We start from the raw sequence: 19,322 nt of genomic DNA on the forward strand, positions 1-19,322 counted from the left end.
TGCACCCCATCCCCTGCCGGTGGGTGTTCACTTGATGCTCCAGGACACACACACACACACACACACACACACACACACCCCATCTGGGGCATTTTGTGGCACTTTCCTGTTGTGATTGCCGTGATGCCTAGTGCACCCCTCACACTGGCTGCCTCCAGCCCCAGATCAGTGCTGCAGCCTGCAGCTGCCCTGGTCCTCTTGAATCCACCTTGGTGTCTCCCAAGCCCCTGGGAAGACTACAGAATAGAGCTGTCAAAGCCAAAACTGGCTCCCAGAAAGGCCGTGTACACCGACCGTCTCCTAGTCCTTTGAGCTGACCCCCACCCCAATTTCTAAATTTACTTTTTAAAAAAAACAAGTTTTGTTTTGTTTTGTTAGAGGGCTTAACTGTCTGCAGTGTAAAATCCAACAGTTCACTCCTAGTCTCTTAAACCGAAAAATGAGGCTTTCTACCCCATAAAAATGTACAGTCTCGGAAACCGGCCGGGGACTGTTCTCTGTCCGGTAGGGTCGCTGTGGGGCCAAAATGGACTGGACTGCCATGAGTTGGGTTGCGAGTAGGGGGGTTCTTAAGTATCTTAAACTGGAAGGAGGGACTCGCATGGGGCGGTAGCCACAAGGCAAGGTTGGCAGTTAAAACCCACTGGCCGCTCTGTGGGCAAGGAGGAGGCTGTCTGCTCCCAGAAACCCACGTTAAGTCCCAGCGAGGTCCAATACTCAGCTGCTAACAGGAAGGTGGGTGATGAAGGCTTCCTGGAGCACCCGGGAAGAAAGGCCTGACCATCTCCTTTGAGAAAACCAGCCTTGGCAGGCCCTGTGGAGCACAGTTCTGCTCGGACAGCCTTGGGTCACCGTGAGTGTGGATGGGCTCTGTGTGACTGCTGCTGCTGCGCAGGGACCGTGTGAATGACAGAGTGACCCCACCAGGTCCTGTCCTGGGTGGACCACCCTCACGCTGGTCACTGTGCTTTGGCACAATGCTGCAGCCACTGTGCCAGTCTAGCTCGTTAGAGGCCTTCCTCTCTCACCCTGACCCTGCACTTGACCAAGCAGGATGGCCATCTCCAGTGAAGAGTCCCTCCTGATGGGCCCGTCCAAAGTATGGGAGACAAAGCTTCACAACCCTTGCTTCTAGGAAGCAATCTGGCTGTACTTCTCCCGAGACACGACTTGAGCATTCTGCTGGCAGTCGGGTTTAGTCCAGGGGACGCGCCAACGCCCCAGTTCAAAGGACTTGACCCTGCCTCGGGCTTCCTTTCTCCGTTGTCCAGTTTTCCCATGCATGGGAGGCGACTGAAGGTACCGTGACTTGGGTCAGGTGCACCTTAGTCGGCAAGCGGCCTGGCGCAGGAAATCTGCCCGAGGCAATGCCTCGTTGATTTCCCGCCTGCTCTGCCACCACCGCGGGCGCTGATTGTCGACCCAGGTCAAAGGAAACCCTTGACAACGCCAGTCTGGGGGACCTTAATAGTGGTGCCTCGTGCGGATCTGGCAGTGAGGGCTGTTGTTTCCTCGTGCTGCCATGCCGACTGTACCGAAGGCGGCTGGAACCTTAGTCACCTGCCGGGACAAAGCCCTTATCACATGGTTCGTGGGAATTGGTGATGGTCGATTCCGTGGGCCCAGCCTCTGAGAGCTCCCAGAACCTCCCTCAGGTCCCCACCACCTTCACTACCTCAGCACCCCCTCCCTTAAAGAAAAACCCCTCTCCTTTTCCCCTCCTCCAGTCCCAGCTGAGGTGGAAACAAGGGCTTGGGGTCAAGACAACGTGAGTCCAGGAGAATTCCCTTAATGTCTGGGAGCTTGGATTTCTCTATGGCAACATGGGATTAACAGTAGTGACATTTCACAGCTTGAGAGGCCTCCCTGCCTTGGTAGCAATGGCTGTAGGGTGAGCAGAGGTCCAGGGGCAGTCCTAGCCCCCAGGGCCTGGGAACAAGCAAGAGCTGGCTGAGGGCCTCCTGACCCGGAGTGCTTGCCACGGTGGGTTTGCCGCATCTGGTCCCCAGCAGATGGCGCGTGGCGCTGAGAGGGTCCGTGGTGCACAAGGCGGGGGCGGTTCTCGGGCAGAGGCAGGGGCCCCTGCTGTTCCTGATGGCTTTCATTTGCTTGTGCATCCATGCAATCACCAGCAGGCTCCTAGCTCCGGAACATGCAGAGCCGGGAGACTGGCCTGGGCTGGGAGCTGACCACCTGCATCCGAATCCCTGGGGTTGCTAACAAAAGTCTAGACCACCCCGTAGACCCACTGAATCAGAATTCGGGACGGGGGCAGGCGGTGGTGTCTGCATTCTTATTGAACTCTCCTCATGAGGCTGACAGCCCCTGCTGAGAATCAAGGGCGGGGGGTGAGGGCACCTCGGCCTCCATCAGAGCTGCCACCTGCTCTTCTTTGGGACTAAGCCCGCCGTTGTCCCTCTCGAACACTTGCTCTCCCCAGAGGGGCATCAGGAGAGCCCAGGACCGTTCGGGCCGCACCTGACTGTTGTCACTGACCATGCAGAGAAGCCCACGTCCTCAGCACTGGCAACCAAGCTGGCACCAGACGTCCAGGTGGAAGTGTGTGCAGCTCCAAGTTCACGCAACATACTGTAACACCCGGCTCTTCGTGCCCCGAACCACCCTGCAAGGCGGGGAGATAGACACTGACCCATGGTCACTGGCCCAAAGTGACCCTAAAAGTAAGGGATGGAGCCAGGTCACAGTTCTGGATCAGCCGTGTCAACCGGCCGCCCCTCCACTATATTTAACAGCACTGGCATAGGGCTCAGCTGTACAACGCCACAAGAGGCCTTGCTTCTGCCCCAAGCTGTCATGATCCTGTGTCTGGGGAACCGGGGTACCTGCTGTGTGGCAGGGCGGTTGTTTCTGTTGTGAGGCGCCATCGAGTCAGGTCCTTACGCACAGCAAAAGGAAGCACTGCCTGCGTGGTCCTGACCATCCTCACAGCGGTTCCTGTGCTCAGCCCAGTGTTCCAGTCGCGGTGCCAACCCATCTCCTCACTTTCCCCGCCCCTCTGATGTACCGAGCACGATGTCCTTCTCCAGGGACTGGTGTCTTAACAACATGCCCCATGTATGTAGGAGGACACTACTGACTGCTTCATACGTGGACGTGCGTTACGTGAGGGCTCCTAATCCTCACTGCTGGTGGCTGCCATGTATGACCACTTAGAAACAGGTTAGGAGTCTCAATCAAGGTCACACAGCTGGACAGAGGTGTTGGATTTAAACTTGGGTGTGCTGGCTAAAATCCCTGGGGGGTGCAAATGGTTACAAGCTGGACTGCTGACCGAAAGTTTGGTGGTTTGAGTCCATTCCAAAGTATCTAGGAAGAAAGCCCCGGCTAACCACTCAAAAAAAAAAATCAGCCACTAAACCCTACAGAGTCCTCACAAGTCAGGGCCCACCCATCAGCACCTGTGTCCTGCTCCTTGCTCAGGAGCTCAAGCTCTGGGCCATGCAGTGCCCACCCTGCCGGGAAACCGCAGCTCGGCCAGATGGAGCAGCCCAGGACCCACTGAGAGCCTCTGAGCAAATGGGGTGGGGTCCAAAGGCAGTGGGTGAAGAAACGTGGAGAGCAGTCCTTCCTGTTGGGAGGCAGAGCCCCAGAGAAGGAAGCTAGCACCCTTGGGATGTACACATGTACCCTCTGGCAGCCTGCCCACCGGCCAAGGGCAAACAGTGCATGAAGGGCAGCCACGCCCACTCCCGAGAGCGGACAGTGGAGTGGCCTTCCTGCCCCGGGGGACGCCTTTGATCAGACCCTGCTCTGCTTTGTACCCAGCCTGCAGTAAGTACCCGTGGAGGTCATTCATTTAATCAATGTGCTAGAAGCAGGCTGTCATCCTGGTTCTAGCACTAACTGGCCAGGCCATTCAAACATCCCGAGACTCACTGGAAGATGGGAGTGACGTCCTTCTTCCCACAGCCCCAGGTGGCAGAGAGGCCCTGAGCCATAGAGGTGTGGCCCAGAGGTCAGACCAGAGGGGGAGAACCCTCCAGGACATTCTTGACCGCCTGACTGTGTGTCTGAAAAAGGAGTTTTGGGGCAGGCACTTGAGGAAGAGGGCAGTGTGGTCTGTGGGACGGCTGAACCACATGAACGGTGGCCACAAACCTCTCCAGAGATGGCGTGGCTTGTCCCAGTGGGGACCAGGCCCTCACGCCACGCCATGAGCACAGAAAGCAGGCCTAGAGGGCCGTGGCCAGCAGGGAGACTGGACGGGACAGCAGGGTGCCTTCCCCGACCCCAAGCATCTGTCCTCTTGCAGGCCCAGGAAATACGACCCAGACATTTCCCCCCAGGGATAACCTCATTCCCAAGTGGCCTCCTGCAGAATCCACTTAGAGAAATTCAAGTGTCTTTTCACCAAAGCACAGGGCCAGATCCAGACGTGGGGGGGGGGGGGCAAGGCGGCGGTGTGAATTACAGTTCAATCACTGGTCCTGCTTTAATTGCAGGGCCTGACCGGGTAGCGAGAGAAACTGCTCTGCTGGCGTAGCTGCTCAAGTACAACGCAGCAAACCCCAGAAAAAGAAGCAAAGGGGTGTGTGGCTTGCCAGCCTAAACAGTTACCTTGGCAAATTACAGGGCAGCCCCGGCTGGGGGGCAGCGCCTCCTTTTCAGGCTGTGCCGGGGATGCAGGTCTGGGCAGTCGGTCACGTGGGAAATCGCCTCGTCTCAATAAACTATGACCCCTCGGCTTGCTACAGAGCCAGAGGAGAGGCGGTGAGCCCCTGCCCGCCTGGGGCCCACCTCCCTCCACACCCGCTTGACACTCAGGATCACCCCAGAGGATCCGCGGGCTGGTGGGCGGTTTCCTGTTTTGCTGCGTGTGTGTTTTCAGCAGAGGATAAGATTACCACCTTACGTAAATGTCTACACTCTTTTTTCGCCCCCTTTTCCTGAGTCCTCAGAACCAGCCGGTAAGCAGGACAGGCGAGGGCTGTTTAACCCACTGGCAGCTGGAGGGACAGAGAGCCGCCCACTCCTGCCCCTCTGCCCTTACTTGCTCCCCACTCCGCCTCGGACCTGAACCAGCCCTCCTTGCTACTGAGATAAACGCCCAGCTCCTATGCCACCAGGCAGTTGAAGTCAAGCTCATGAAGAGTCACTGAGAAGAGCCAAGAAGGGTCACGGGCTTCTCGTCCGTGGCCTGAGTCCACGCTTTCTCCGTGGGAGGGAAGTGGCCAGTCAGGGTTCTCCTTGGCAGGCAGAGCCATGGGACAGTCCCAGCCGCCCAGCCTGCAGCTTCTCCCAGCTTTCTGCTCGCAGCTTCCCGGCCTGCTCCTCAAAGCCCATCTCTGCTCTGAGGCTCGGAGGCACCAGCTCATGGTGCCCTCACATTTTACAGAACAGGAGACTAAGGCCCAGAGCAAGTCAGGGCTACCCCCAGGTGGTTTTGGAGGGGCAGCTCCTCCTGGCCAGTCTTGTGTCCCTCCGCACAGGGTGGACACGTAAAAGCCACACTTCTGGCGGAGAGCTGCCCTCTTCCTTCACTCGAGCCCCCCTGGGGTGGGGGTTGCGCACATCTACAGAGAGGTGGCATGTCTCAGCCAGCCACGGACCTGCCTCACCTCTCCCGCACGCCCCTGCCAGGTGGCGGCCTGGGCTGTGTCGCATGACCACGGTCAAACTCTGTGGCCCTCCATCCGAGGCCCCTCGGCACAGTTCACACACACCCCACCCCGTCTTCGCTTCTTGGGCTGGCTGGCTTCAGAGAACGGGGGTTACCGGTGTAGGAGGCCAGGTGGCCGCATTCAGGGCACTGGCTCCTAGAACCCTGACATTCACCGGGCTCTTACCATCTCTACCTCTCCGCCCCAGTCTGTGCTTTCCCTCTGTCTGCTACCCTCTGGGAAGGACTAAAGGTTAGGATCCCAATCCCTTTGGGAGCATGTGGTTCATCACCGCCTCCACCCACTCGCTCAGCGCTGACGGGGCACCTGCCACAGCGGGACGGGGCTTGGAGGGGGGCGGACACAGCGTCCCATGTGCAGGAGGTCACGGTGGTAAAGGGCTCCCACTGGGGGCGTCCCCTAGGGCCCGGGCTACCTGCTGCCTTCGCCTGTGGAGACTCCGGTAACCTATGCGAGGAAGGCAGGGGGCGGGCCCTTTCTCAGGAGGGGCGCGCTCAGGGAGTGGGGCGTCAGGTGTGTGAGGAGGGGCCCGTGCAGACGGAGCTGGCGATGAGAAAACGTGCGGCGAGGAGTGCTGGGGTCACTGGAGAAGAAAGTGCGGGGGCACGAGTCATCCCAGCCCCAGCCATGAACACATTTGCCCACCAGGGAGTGGGGCTGGAGCCACACTGTGCCCAGACAGGGCTCTTTCCAAACTCTTCCCTCCAGGCTGTCTGATTTCTCGCTCTACCATCTCCCAAGTCCAGCTGACAGCCCCCACCCGACCCAGCACGTACTTACGGATGGAGCCCAGCTCCTTCAGGTGCAGCATAGTGTTTACAGTTCTTGCCCCACCCCTGAGTCCTCAATCTGAACTTGAATGAGGACTGGCTTCCTGGGCAGGGCAGCACTGCTGTGTAGGGTTTCCCAAGGCTGTAATCTCAGAGAAGCAGACGTCTACATCTTTCTTCCGGCTGATGGGTTTGAACTGTCCACCTTTGGGTTATCATTTAAGTGCTTTAACCACTGCAACACCAAGGTGCCTTCTCCTGGCCCATCTTAAAAAGGAAAAATATTCAAACTCACTGTCATTGCATCGATGCCTATCAGTGACCCTGTAAGACGGGTAGCACGTCCCCTGTGAGTCCCTTTATGAGGGTAAGTCTTTGTAGGAGAGACGCCTCGTCTTTCTTCCTGAGCAGTCGCTGGCGATTTCCAACTGCCAACCTTGCATTCGCAGTCTGATGTGTAGCCGCAATGGCTCTAGCAGACACTAGCAGCTCTTCACATTCTGTGTCTTCCCCGAACACCTTCCTCCTCTTTGTCAACGACGCCCATCTTGCTCTCCCTCCTCTCTCTGCCTCTCTCGGAATCCTAACGTGGAAAAGAAGCTGGCTCTGTGAAATCGGTTCAGTGCCTTTGGGTTTCCTCTGGCCCCCTTTAAAGCATGTGCTTGATGGCTGGTCAGGTTTCCTTGCCTGTCTCTGACAGCATCCCTGGTGGGAGAGAGGCCTCGTGCAGTCCCCTGGAGGCAACCACAGGCTGGCCCATGGTCACAGGGTGGGTGCCACCGGCGGGGCGAGCATGATTTCAAACTCCATTCCTCTCGTTCCTGCCACTTTGAACTTCATTTATCCCCATTTGCTAAATTTAAACTATACTTTCCGAGACTGGCTTAGCACTGGAGGGTCGGAGAGACTAAATTAAGGTTCTCGTTCCCACTTTGTACGGCCTTTTATGCCCAGCATTAATTACTATGTTTGTCACTGGGTAATAAAAATCTCTGAACTTGCTGCCACCAGATTATCTTCTTTAAGAAATGCAACTCTCTTACAGTTAAGAACCAGGGGCCCTGCCTCAGCGAGATGCGTTGTAGCACCCAGAGTGGCTCGGCACTGCCCACGGGGCTCTGTCCTGGCCGCCGTGCCCTGTTGGGATTCTGGGATGCTGGTGAAATGTTCTCTCCGGCCAGCACGGCACAGGCATTGGAAGATGACACCCTTTCCCTGTCCTCTTCCCCTTCACAGACCACGTCTCGATTGGAGGACTCGGGGACAGTTTTTATGAATATTTGATCAAATCCTGGTTGATGTCGGGCAAGACCGATTTAGAAGCTAAAAATATGTACTACGAAGCCTTGGAGGTAAGACCAGCGGCTGCTTCCATGTGGGCGCTTGTCTGGAAGCAGGCTGCGGGGGCCCAGGGAACACGGCGGACACTGCTAGGGGCAGCAGAGGCCAAATGGTCCAGGGCTCACCCCTTCCCCATGGTAGGCTGGCCAGGACCATGACAAGGCAGTCCCCACCTGCGCCAGGTGCTTGGCACACTGTCTTCTGACTCCTCAGCAGCCCTGACTGCTGGCAGCCTCGGTTCACAGATACAAAGTGCAAACCCGGGTAGGAGAAAGCAATTTGTCCAAGGTCTCAGCGGAGGTGAGAGCCAGGCTCCTTCAGAAAGCACCCTCCCCACCGCAGCCTGGAGCACAGAGCTGGGAGAGGCTGCCACTTCGAGCCCCAAGGTGCATCCTGTCCAGCCAGAGGGCATCATTTGCATGGGCCTGCGGGGAGACTCCTCCCTCTGAGGAGCATCCCGCTCTCCTGCTTCTCTTTCCAAGGCCCAGAGAGGGCAAGGCACTCGGAGAAGGCCACACAGCCCAGAGCTCAGAAGGGGAGCTTGCCGAGTCCCATCAGCTGATCCTCCTTTGCATCCCACTGAGGGAGAAGTGGTGGCAGGGACTGTGCTGTGCTGGACACTCGGATGATGGCCTCACTGCTCACCGGGCCTCAGTTTCCCCATAAAGAAGGTTGGAGATACTCTGCCACCATCATGATCCAAGCTGCTCCTGGTCCCTGCCCTCTAAACTGGACTTGTGCTCCACCCCTGCTGCTCCCTCCCAGCCATTCACACATAGCCAGCGGAGCGGGAAGTGCATGGCCCTCCGCCATCAACTCCCCGGAGCTCTAGGAATAAGCCAGGTTCCTCCCGGTTGCCCATTGGGTCCCACGTGACCTGGACCCTCGAGGTTGCTTGGCCTCGTCTTTCTTTTCCTTCCAGCTGCCCACCTTCCTGCGCTTCCTCAGACACGCCAGGTGCCTTCCCACAGCGGGGTCTTTGCACTTGCTGTCCCTCTACCTGGGATGCCAGTGAGTGGCCAGAGCCCACCTGCCCATCCGTGCTCACCTCACATGTTATCAGAGTAGCCTTTCCTTCACACTCTCCAGGCTGATTCTCCTCCTCACCTGTATCTGTATTTACAACTGTTGCTCGGTTCCCGCCTGTCTGCCCCAGAGAGGACCCGAGCTATATCTGCTCCCACACCCCATGCACCATGCTTCTAGAACGGGCCGGCACTGCATGGGTGCACCATGGCTGAGCTGTGAACAAGTAACGGCTGGATGCAGAGAGGACGGAGGGAGGGTGAACTGCGCAGATGGATGGATGGATGGTCTCTAACTGCCCTCCGACCCCATCAATTGGCCAGGCAGGACATTGAAACAGGCCTCTGAAGCCAGGCACCCTTTGAACTGTGGGCTTGGTCCTGAATCTCCCATTTAGTTCCCCAGGCACCAGCACCTCAGTCATGAAAGAGCAGCCGCGACTCCGGTCTCAGAACATACCTGAGCCTAAGCCCCGGCCCCTGCCCAGGTTTAACCTGGGTGCAGACTGTGCCCAGTGACACCCAGGTTGGGGTTGGGTCTGTGGCCAGCACATGCTAAGCTGTCGGGAGGGACAGTCCCTGTGGTCCTTGCAAAGTAAACAAGAAGTTAACGAGCAGCCTGGTCCGCTCCCCTCAGGGCACACTGTGGTTGAGGCTTCAAGGATAGAAATGGCCATGAATTATTTAAGCAAGCTGGGAGTTGCACGGAAGTTCTTGCTTGAACAGGCTAGAACTCGCTGTGCTCCCTGCATTTGATCTCCCAGTGAAGACTCCCGAGCCTCTCGACCCCAGGAAAGTCTGGGCCTCTGGCAAGTTTGGGGCTTTGAAGAATGCGCCGGGGGGAGAACATGCACAGCCTTGTCTGCATGTTAAACCCCCCCGGGGAGCTCTGAGATCCTGGTGCTCAGGCCCACCGCGGTGACCAGGTCCGCCAGAGCCTCCCACGGAGCCAGGCCTCAGCATTGTCAAGTCCCCAGCTGTTAGCTCTCCCTGGCCACCCGGTGCCCGCCTCCCTCAATGTTTCTGATGGGCAGCCAGGAGACGATCGTACAGCGGGCATGTAGACAGGTGCCCCCGGGCACACGCCTGTGAGTGGCAGTAAGAACCACAGTGACAGTTTCTGCCACACTACAGGGCCCGTGTGTCATCTCCACAACACGGTGAAGCAAGCACCCTTGCGCCTCACCTAATGGCTGCTTAGGATCCGAGGACCAGGTCCTTATGTGGAAATGGAGGATGGCGGCATCATTACATAACTGCCAAATGATGTCCTGAGATAGCAGCCCAACCGCCGAGAGTCACAGCCCAGCCACGTTAACACAAAACGTTCACCCTCACAGGTGTGCCGCTCTCACCTGGCCCCCAGCATTTGTGGCTGCCAGACAAGACAGCATCAATGCACAAGATAGTTGAAAAGCAGGTTTTTCTTTTTACTGTTGTCGGACATGCAAAATGCCAGCTGATGGGATCATTGATAAAGTGAGGTGCTGGTATGTGAGTTGGTGTATTGTTATTTCCACCTCGGGCTGAGAAAGGCCCTAGATCACACCTGTGTCTGATTGGAATTCAGTGCTTCTGCCCCCAGAGTCCCTCGGGGTGGGGGGGAGGGGTGGGGGGAGGGTGAGCTCATGTGGAGCTTCTCCCTGGAAGGAGAAGGAAAAACTTATCAAGCATCAACCGGGGCCTGGGCTAAAATTCTTTTCAGCCCTTTCATCCCCAGAACCAGGCCAGGTGTTAGCTCTGCTCTGCAGAGGTAGCCAAGACGCCTTTGGAAAGTGGAGTTCTCCCAAAATTCACAGCTAGGATTTGAACTCAGGCCTCTGACTCCCCTCCCAGCCCTGTGCAGTCTCCTGCCAACCCGTGCTATCTTTGTATTCGTGCTGGGATTTAGAGAGGCTTCTCTTGTTACAGCCACGTGTGAGTCAGAGTTGACTCGCCGGCAGTAGTGAGGGAGGTTTGGGGGCTTTTTTTTTTTTTTAGTTGTCTTCACAATAGATTAACCTTTAATTTCTTCTTTTGCACACTCACTTCTGGCTGAACCCCACATGGAAATGGCTCTAAATTCTATAGGAGATGGTCTGGAAGATGCAGCTCTCCTGCTTCATGGAGGGACAACTTGGGATCCCGCCCCGCTAGTGTTCTCCCCTGAATATTGACACCTGGAAACCCTGGGCCAGGTTTCTGCCTCCTGGACTAGCCTGCCCCTGGGCAGAGACCCGCAGCTGCCCGCCTGTGGCTCAGCAATGCCTGGGAGCCGGAGGCCAACCTCCCCCTCCCTTCTCTGCGCTCGTCCCCATTTAAAACAGGTGCTCATCGGCCTTTGGATAGCCCACCAGCCCCCAGCCCTTCTCAAAGAGGGAGAAGGCGAGGGTCCCGAGGATAGCCCCCCACCAATCCCCAGCCCTTCTCAAAGAGGAAGAAGGCGAGGGCAGTGGCCGGGAAATGCTGCCTGAGCCCCTTCATGGTACAGGTGCGGTGGCCCTGCCCCAGCGCCCTGGGAGAGACAGCCACAGAGACAGACAGATACGCGGACATCTGCAGGGGCACAGAGAAGAACCGCTGGGGGCCATGAAGGCAGAGTAGCAGCAGGGCACCCCACCCCCACGGCAGCGGCACCCCAAACGTCAGGGTGGGAAGGCAGGTGGGCAGGGGGAGTACGCCAAGGTCACCTTCACGGAGACTGCCCAGGCCCTGCGCCCCGGGGCAGGACCCTTTGTCACCACTGTTCCGCCTCAGGCCCAGTTCCTTTTGCTCAAAATTCAGTCACACGCGTTGGCTCATTCTCTCGGAGCGTGCTGGGCAGGCGGTCTGCCCGCTCGGGACTCGGGCGGCACCTCGACTGGCGCAGCTGCACCCCTGCCCGTCACTCAGAGCTGGACTAAGGAAATGGAGGGGGCGGCAGGGCGAGTCGTGCAGGGGTGAGGAGGGGCGAGGGGTGGGCCAGGGACCAGCAGGAGAGGAGTCGGAATAACCACGTCTACTGAGGATGCGCCGGGCGGGGGGCAGCAACTGAGGATGCGCAGGGGGGGGGGGGCGGGGCAGCATGCGGGGCTCGGCCGCCCTCTCATCCCCACCCCATGCACGAGGAAGCTGAGGCCAGGAGAACATGCGCCCGCCTGATGCTGCACCGTGTGGAACTGGTGGGGACGAGATTTGAACCCCGGAGCTGTGTTGGCAGCTATGGGTTAGAGCCCAGGGTACAGATCAGAGTTCTGGGGGCTCTTGAGACTTTCTCCTAAGGGTTTTCAGCAGCTCAAGACATGGACCCATTTGTAGCTCCAGAGAACCCCCTCCGGAGCAAGTTGGAGGGGCAAGGACAGAAGCAGGGCTCTGTGAGAGTACCAGAGACCCGGGGCCAGTGGACCAGGCCCCAGAATCTAGCCTAAAGGCCAGTGGGCACAGGGCCACCATCACAGCCTGTCCCCGGGGCTCCCAGAGCTTGGAGCAGGGAGTGGACAGGACAGTGACCTGACCCCTCTCTCAAGGAGCAGAGAGGGTTTCAGAGCTGCTGCCCATCAGAGCCAGGGACACGTGTGCTTCCGAGCACCTCGTGGGTGGCCCTGGCCGGTAGCCGGGGACAAGTGTGTGCAGGGCATCGGTTCCTGCTGCCACTCTGGGTGAGTCCTGCAGATGAGGAGGTGGGTAATAGGGCCTGGAAGAGCTGGGGGGGGGGGGGTCCTCCGTGGAAGCAAGATAACACATATGGACACTTGATCCCAGAGGAGTACACATACACAAAAGGGTTTCATGCCCTTTGGGGGGCTTTCTAGACCCCCTGAAGCCCGTCCAGTAGGACTTGAGCTGGAGGAACCGGCGAGCAGAGGTTATAATGGAGGAGGAGGGTCATTTGGAAAAACCGAAGGCCCCTCCAAGCATAATACAATCGTCCAGGGGTGGCCCGGCCAGCCCGGACCTCAGTGACCAGCAGGCCACCCTCTGGCCCATCGGGACCATCACCAGCAGCGCTTCGGTGCCAATTGTCCCCATAATACTCATTTCTGCCCTCTCCCCTCCCTTCTCTGTGTCTTCCCCCTGCCCTGCTCCCAGGCGATAGAGCACTACTTGCTGAATGTGTCTCCCGGGGGGCTGACCTACATTGCTGAGTGGCGAGGGGGGATTCTGGACCACAAGATGGGGCACCTGGCCTGTTTCTCAGGGGGCATGATCTCCCTCGGCGCCCAGGATGCCAAGGAAGAGAAGAGGGCCCGCTACCGACACCTCGCAGCCCAGATCACCAAAACGTGCCATGAATCTTACGCCCGCTCAGGTAACCCTGCCTAGGGAGGGGCAGCAGGAGAGACTGAGGCTAGAGGCGGGGAAGGACTGGTAAGACCAGCAGTGCAGTAGTGAGGGAAGGGAGCACCCCAGGAAGTGAGTTAGAGTTTGAGTGGAAGGCGTGGTGTATGTCTTAGGTTCTGTTGAACGGGGACTGGCACTGAGTCTCACACTGGGGCCGAGAAAACTGAGGCTCAGTGACTTGGCCAAGGTCCTGCATAAGGGACACAGGCCTGGGGGCGGGGGGTAGGGGATCAGCAGTCCCCCAGTCCTGGAGGCAGAAACGCTGACTTCCTAAGCCTAGCAAAATCCTTGCCCCCTGGCCATCTGGTGCCTCCTCCACCCTGACACCACCCTGTTCAGCCCTTTGACTCCACGCCACCAAACTACCAGTTCTTCCCCATCATCCAGCACCCTGAAAGTCACATTCAAGAGCATGACTCCAGACCATTCTGCACTTGGGGAAACTGAGTCAGCCCGGAGGTGGGTGGGGGAGTGGCTTAGCCAGAGACAACACACAGCAGCTGAGCCTGGACGCCAGCCCGGGCCTTTTGATGTCCCCCATTACATGCTGCCTCTCTAAACAGCGCTCTTGAGAAAAGTCCCCAGCCCCCAGTGGCCCCAAGGACTACCTGCTACTCTGGATGCGGGTGAAGGGAGTGCCCCGGTGGAAGTGAAACCCCAGTCTGACGCCACCCTGCCACCCCCCAGTGCGGGGCCTCTAGTGTTCTCATCTGGTGGACGGGACAGCAGGCTGGGCCTCCTGGAGTGAGATAGAGGGTCCCCACAGGAAAGCCACAGCCCTGCCGTCTGTCCCCAGTATCACAGGCAGTTTGGGCCAGCACCCACCCATGAAGCCCACCACAGACTCAGCTCTGGGGCTCCAGGCCAACCTGGTTTTCCTGGCGCTGTTTGCAGGGAACCAGCGAGCTGGAGCAGGTCCTTGATGCTGGTCTCCTGTTCCTTCCAAAGGACTCCAGGCCAGGCCATGAACAAACGGGAAAGCTGGGACTAAGGAAGGCTGGCTCTTTGTCTGGGCCAGTCAGCCTGGGGCATAAAAAGACAGCCAGCTTCTTAGAGCACATTGTTCCTGCCAGCCAGGCCTGCCCACGGACAGGGCAGCGGTCACTGCCACTCCGCCCATTAGCAGCTCGGCAAACGCTTGCTGATGCTCAGGGGCAGCTGTGTCACGGCCAAGGGGCTGAAGGGCGAGGGCCTGGCCACTTCCTCCTCCTCTTCCTGAAGCCCCAGATGGCCTCCAAACTCCAGCCCCCGTATCAGGGAACACAACACTGGGCCCCATGGAGGACCCCCTTAGGACCAGAGCTGGGCCTGAACTAGAACGTAGAGGCATTCCAGGAGACAGATGTGACCCCACACCCTCAATCTGGACCTGGGATGCAGACCTCTTGGGGAAGCAGGTGAGTCAGCCAGAGGAGACACTATTAGACCCCGGTCACATCCCAGCTCAGCCCGACTCTGTTTGCCCTCTGTCCTCGGTTTCCACCGGAGCACAAAGATGTTTGTGAAGAGAGTAGGCTGATGCATGGAACACTGACACTGCGCTCGGCGGCGGGGTGGCAGTGCTGCTTACGGCCGGGCCGCCCAGGCAACAGAGACAGCAGCAGATCGCCCCGAAACCAAACCGATGATGGAAAGAGACACACACACACACACACACACACACACACACACGCCTCTTTATCCTGTGCCCGCTAACCACATGGGGGGAAGGGCATTTCCAAACAAATCTTACAGCATTTTCACTTCAACACTCCCCCACCCCACCCCAACCATGAGCTCCAGGAGGCTGGTCCCAGACCCACTGCCACTGAGTCGATTCCAACTCACAGTGACCCTGCAGTGGGTTTCTGAGGTTGTCGCTCTGTACAGGGGCAGACAGCCTCCGCTTCGTCCCATGGAGCAGCTGGGGAGTTTGAACTGCCGGCTTTGCAGTTAGCAGCCCAGCGCCCCGGGGAGGCTGGTTCAGGGAGGACTGCTTAAAAGCCAGTCCCTCCGAAGGGCACCTGTGCAGGAGCAGCAGCAGCAGGTTGGACGACCTGAGAGCCCCACAGACCAGAGAGCGAGCGCGCACTGTGTTTAACGGACCTTCCCTGAACGGCCTTGAGCCTGGGCCCTTTCTTAGCTGACCTCTGGTTCAGAAATTACAGACTAGAGAGTGCCGCACGGTGCTTTGGGAGTCTCTGCCTGAGCGTGAGACCTCTCAGATGGGGGCGGTCGTTCATTTGGACTCCCTGAGCCCAAGGCGGCAAGCTGCTTGAGGCCTGGAGCCTCTTGCTTTGGCTGGGCACTGTGGGGTGCGGTGCTGCTACTCCAGAAGGCCCCCGCACACCACTAACCCTCACCCTGGGCACCTGGGGTCCCCTGGGCAGGAGGATCCTAAACAACTGAAGGCAGGATGGCTGACCCGACCCAGCCCTCTGGTTGGATGTCCCTACAGATACCAAACTGGGGCCTGAGGCCTTCTGGTTCAACTCCGGCCGAGAGGCCGTGGCCAACCAGCTGAGCGAGAGCTACTACATCCTGCGGCCGGAGGTGGTGGAGAGCTACATGTACCTGTGGCGGCAGACCCACGACCCCATCTACAGGCAATGGGGCTGGGAGGTGGTGCTGGTGAGTGCGCCCAGCCAGCAGGGATCGGTGGGGGAGGCAGGAAGGGCCAGGCACCCCTAAAGATCCGCAGCCTGTCTCTGAACTCCTTAGCTCAAGCACCGAGTGGAAGGTCAAGCCAGGGGACACTTGGGCTGGGGGTGGGGTCATGGTGTGGTTGTAGAGCCAGGACCCTGCATGGGCAGAACCTGCGGTGGGACGGAGCAGCTCAGGAAGGGTGCCGAGGGTCCTGGCTGCCTCCCTTTTCAGGTCAGCCTTTAAGTGTGTGGAGGGGAAGCCAGACAGAGCGAGCACAGTGCGGCATACTGTCCCAGCAGACCCTTGTCCGACCCTCAAATCTCAACCTAGTGTGGGTGTCTCTCCTCCACCCTCCTCTCCCCAGCTGCAGCCCAAGCCCCAGCCCCACCCTGAAGCCCTGGCTGGTGCTTTCTGTGGTAGCTGCCGAGCCAGGCCTCTCCACTCTGGCTCCTTGTCAGAGGTGGCACATGGGAGAGGCACATCCGCCCCCGGGCCACAGAACATGGGTGCTGGCCCACATCTCCAGGCCCCTGGCTCTTCACCCTTGGACTGTGCTCTGGACCCATCCCTGTGTGTATATAGGGAACACAGTCAGCCTGGCGGCCCTGCCTCACAGCTCCGCAGGGACATGCCAGTGGCCCTCCTTAACCTCCCCCACCACTGTGGGTGCTCTCACAGACTGGCATCCCCTCCCTGAATGGCAAAGGATCCCCAAAGTTCACATTAGATGCAGAACCTCAGGGCAGGCCAAGCCGTCCTGCTGGCCGGTGGGGACAGCTCTCAGGGGAACCTAGAGAGGGCATGGCCCCTCCAGGCCTGCTGGGAGCCAGGCCATGTGGCTGGGATCTTTAGTCAGGGCACTTGGGGTCTGGCTGTCCATATGCTATAGCCAATGCTGAGGGCCAATTCCTGGGGTCCTCTCTCCTCCCCGCTCCCACCCACCCCCAACCCCTTCTCCTCAGGCCCTGGAGAAACACTGCCGGACTGCAGGCGGCTTCTCGGGGATCCAAGACGTCTACAGCAGCCTCCCCAACCACGACAACCGGCAGCAGAGCTTTTTCCTGGCAGAGACATTGAAGTGAGCTGGGGGAAGGGGGCACTTTTCTGGGGACAGGGCTGGGGGAGGGGAGGGGCAGGCAGCTTCTCCCCCCCACCAGTACTTAAACCCTGTTTCAGAAGACTGAGCAGGTGAGGAGGGGTTGAGGGTGATGAGGTGACACGTCTGTTGAGCCTGGAGCCCTGACCAGTCCTCCAAAGAGGGCCAGCCCCGTGCCAGGATGTCGCCCTGCAACCTGTGCCCTTGGTTGTCTGGACGTGGGTGCTCAGGGGTGCGGCATAAGAATGGTGGTGACAGGGCAAAGGTGGATGCCTTGCCAGGGGCGTGTGGAGAGTGAGCTGGCATGCCTGCCCTGTCCCCAAGGCCAGGACTGGGCGCTGCTGTTCTCCCTCCCTCCCTCCACAGCCAGCAGTGCTGTTCCCAGGGAGCCCCTCAGGCCCTGGCCTCTAGAGCAGGCTGGAGTGGTGTGGGCCCTGCACTCGGAGAGTCTCCAGCACAGGGCAGCTGCTTTGTTTAGTGCCGTCAGGCAACAGCCTACATTCAAGGGCAGAGTGCCCTGCTTCTGGAGGCATGTAAGGCAGCATGTGTGTTAGTCTGGGTAGACTGGGGAAAACAAATCCACAGAAACTTTTTATGTGTATAAGAGTTTTATATAAAGGGTAAGTGTACATTAAGAAAACATCCCAACCCAGTGCTGCCCAATCCCCACAAGTCCAGCATTAGCCCATATGTCCGAAACCAATCCACAAAGTCCTACTCCAGCTCACAAAACACACACAATGATGCCGACTGCAGGAGGAAAGCCGAATCAGTGAACGTGTAAGCATCTCAGTGCTGGCAGGGGTCTCCACACGGCTGCTCCAGCACCCAGGGCTGCATCGGGGTAGGTCCATGCGGCTTCTCCTTAAGGATGTCTTGCAGTAAGGGAACCTTGCCAGCTGAAGCAGGGAACTGGCCAAGGCAGCTGCACCCTGGTCTGACCATCAGAGAGCAAGAGACCCGAGAACTCGAAAGGCGAGGCACACTGAGCCATTTATCCCTCCGCATTCACCCCACATGTGGTTATTGGCCAGGTTGCCACAATAAACCTTAACTATCTCAGCACGTGTATGGGCTTGGGCTGGGGCAGCGCTCAGGCCGAGCTGTGAAAGAAGTGGGCTGTGAGGGTCCTGGCAAGGGACACAGCCAGGATTAAACCTGGTCTGCCCGACCCCAAAGTCCAGGACCTGCCTGGGTGGCCCCAGCCCGCTTCCCTGGGACGAGCCCTGTGAGCAGCCCCTGTCCTTGAGCCCCTGGCCCTGACGCTGTGTCTCCCCTCCCTGCCCCCGCCTGCCCACAGGTATCTCTATCTCCTGTTCTCTGAGGATGATGTGTTCTCCCTGGAAGACTGGGTGTTCAACACCGAGGCCCACCCACTCCCAGTGAACCATGTGAACGGCTCCAGCCCGGACCCCGGCCGGGCCCCGGTGGGACACTGACCCCGTCCTCCCTGGAGCCGCCAAGGACAGGCCTTGCCCCTTCGGGATTTGGTACTCTTCTCAAAGGGGCTGGGAACGTCCACCCGCCCCGGGGCAGACCCGGCCGGTCTGTCAAGCTCCACTTCTCCTCTGTGAGGAGACAAGGACTGGGAGCCAGCGACGTCAGCCCAGGGCCGCCCACTGCCTCCCCGGCTCCTTTCTACGGAGAATTTTTACAGAGACCCACTCCACTTTGCCATTCCAGGGCCAAAGGACCGCAGGTTTGTATTCCGCCACCCCCACCCCCCCAGCCCGGTATTAGCCTCACTTCCGTTCGTTTTGCTTGGTTTCCCCTTTGCCCTCTAGTTGGGTTTTTAATCACAGTTCTGTCGTTTTCAAAACCCTACGCTTTCCGAAGCAGCGGCTCCCCCGGGGAACCGCGGCCCCGGTTATATATTTTCAGAGCTCTGGCCCTGCATTTATATGTTCAGTTACCCATCATTTACCTTTTCGTTGAGGAGGGGGCTCCCCTTTGATTTGGATATATAAGTGTTACGAATCACTAGTACTATTTTCATTACTGTATCGGGAAAAAAAATTATCTGTGAACTAGAATAAAAGTTTATTGAATAAGAAACCCTGTCTGGGCTCTGTGCATCTGTGACACCCGGGACTTCGAAGGTCGCAGCATCATCAGAAAGGAGGATTAACAAGCTGGTAGCACAGGGCTAAGTTCGTCCAGCAGGGACCACGGACTCCCCATCGCTATGCCCTTCCCTTGACATTGGCCCTAATCTGGTCAGAGGAGCCCTGGTGGTGCCGTGGTTGGGCAGTGGCCTGCAATACCCAAGGTCCACAGTTCAAAGGCACCAGCTGCTCTACAAGAGAAAGACGAGGCTTCCTGCTCCCATAAGCACTCAGTCTCAGAAACTCACAAGGGCAGTTCTACCTTGTCCTACAGGGTAGGGGCTTTTTTGGCTTATATTCAGAGGTGTGACACTTATGAAGAGGCCTAGAGAGGGGCAGCAACTGCCTGAGGCCACAGTGCACATAAGGCAGAGGTGTGGTTTCCTACCCCCTCCCTCCTGTCACTTGTTCCATCAGCC

The 19,322-nt window shown here is 58.5% G+C and overlaps 1 protein-coding gene across 1 annotated transcript in view; it reads left to right on the top strand.

The window, feature by feature from the left end:
* Positions 1–18,846, top strand: part of MAN1C1 (mannosidase alpha class 1C member 1) — a 160,494-nt gene extending 141,648 nt beyond the window's left edge. Inside the window, exons 8-12 of the mRNA XM_075552626.1 lie at positions 7,649–7,764; positions 12,826–13,045; positions 15,515–15,687; positions 16,665–16,780; positions 18,099–18,846. Of these exons, the coding sequence (XP_075408741.1) occupies positions 7,649–7,764; positions 12,826–13,045; positions 15,515–15,687; positions 16,665–16,780; positions 18,099–18,237 (764 nt within the window). The 3' untranslated portion in view covers positions 18,238–18,846. The remainder of the gene's footprint in view (positions 1–7,648; positions 7,765–12,825; positions 13,046–15,514; positions 15,688–16,664; positions 16,781–18,098) is intronic.
* The last annotated feature ends 476 nt before the right edge of the window (positions 18,847–19,322 follow it).

This window comes from Tenrec ecaudatus, chromosome 1 (genome assembly GCF_050624435.1).
Source record: "Tenrec ecaudatus isolate mTenEca1 chromosome 1, mTenEca1.hap1, whole genome shotgun sequence".
NCBI lineage: Eukaryota > Metazoa > Chordata > Mammalia > Afrosoricida > Tenrecidae > Tenrec > Tenrec ecaudatus.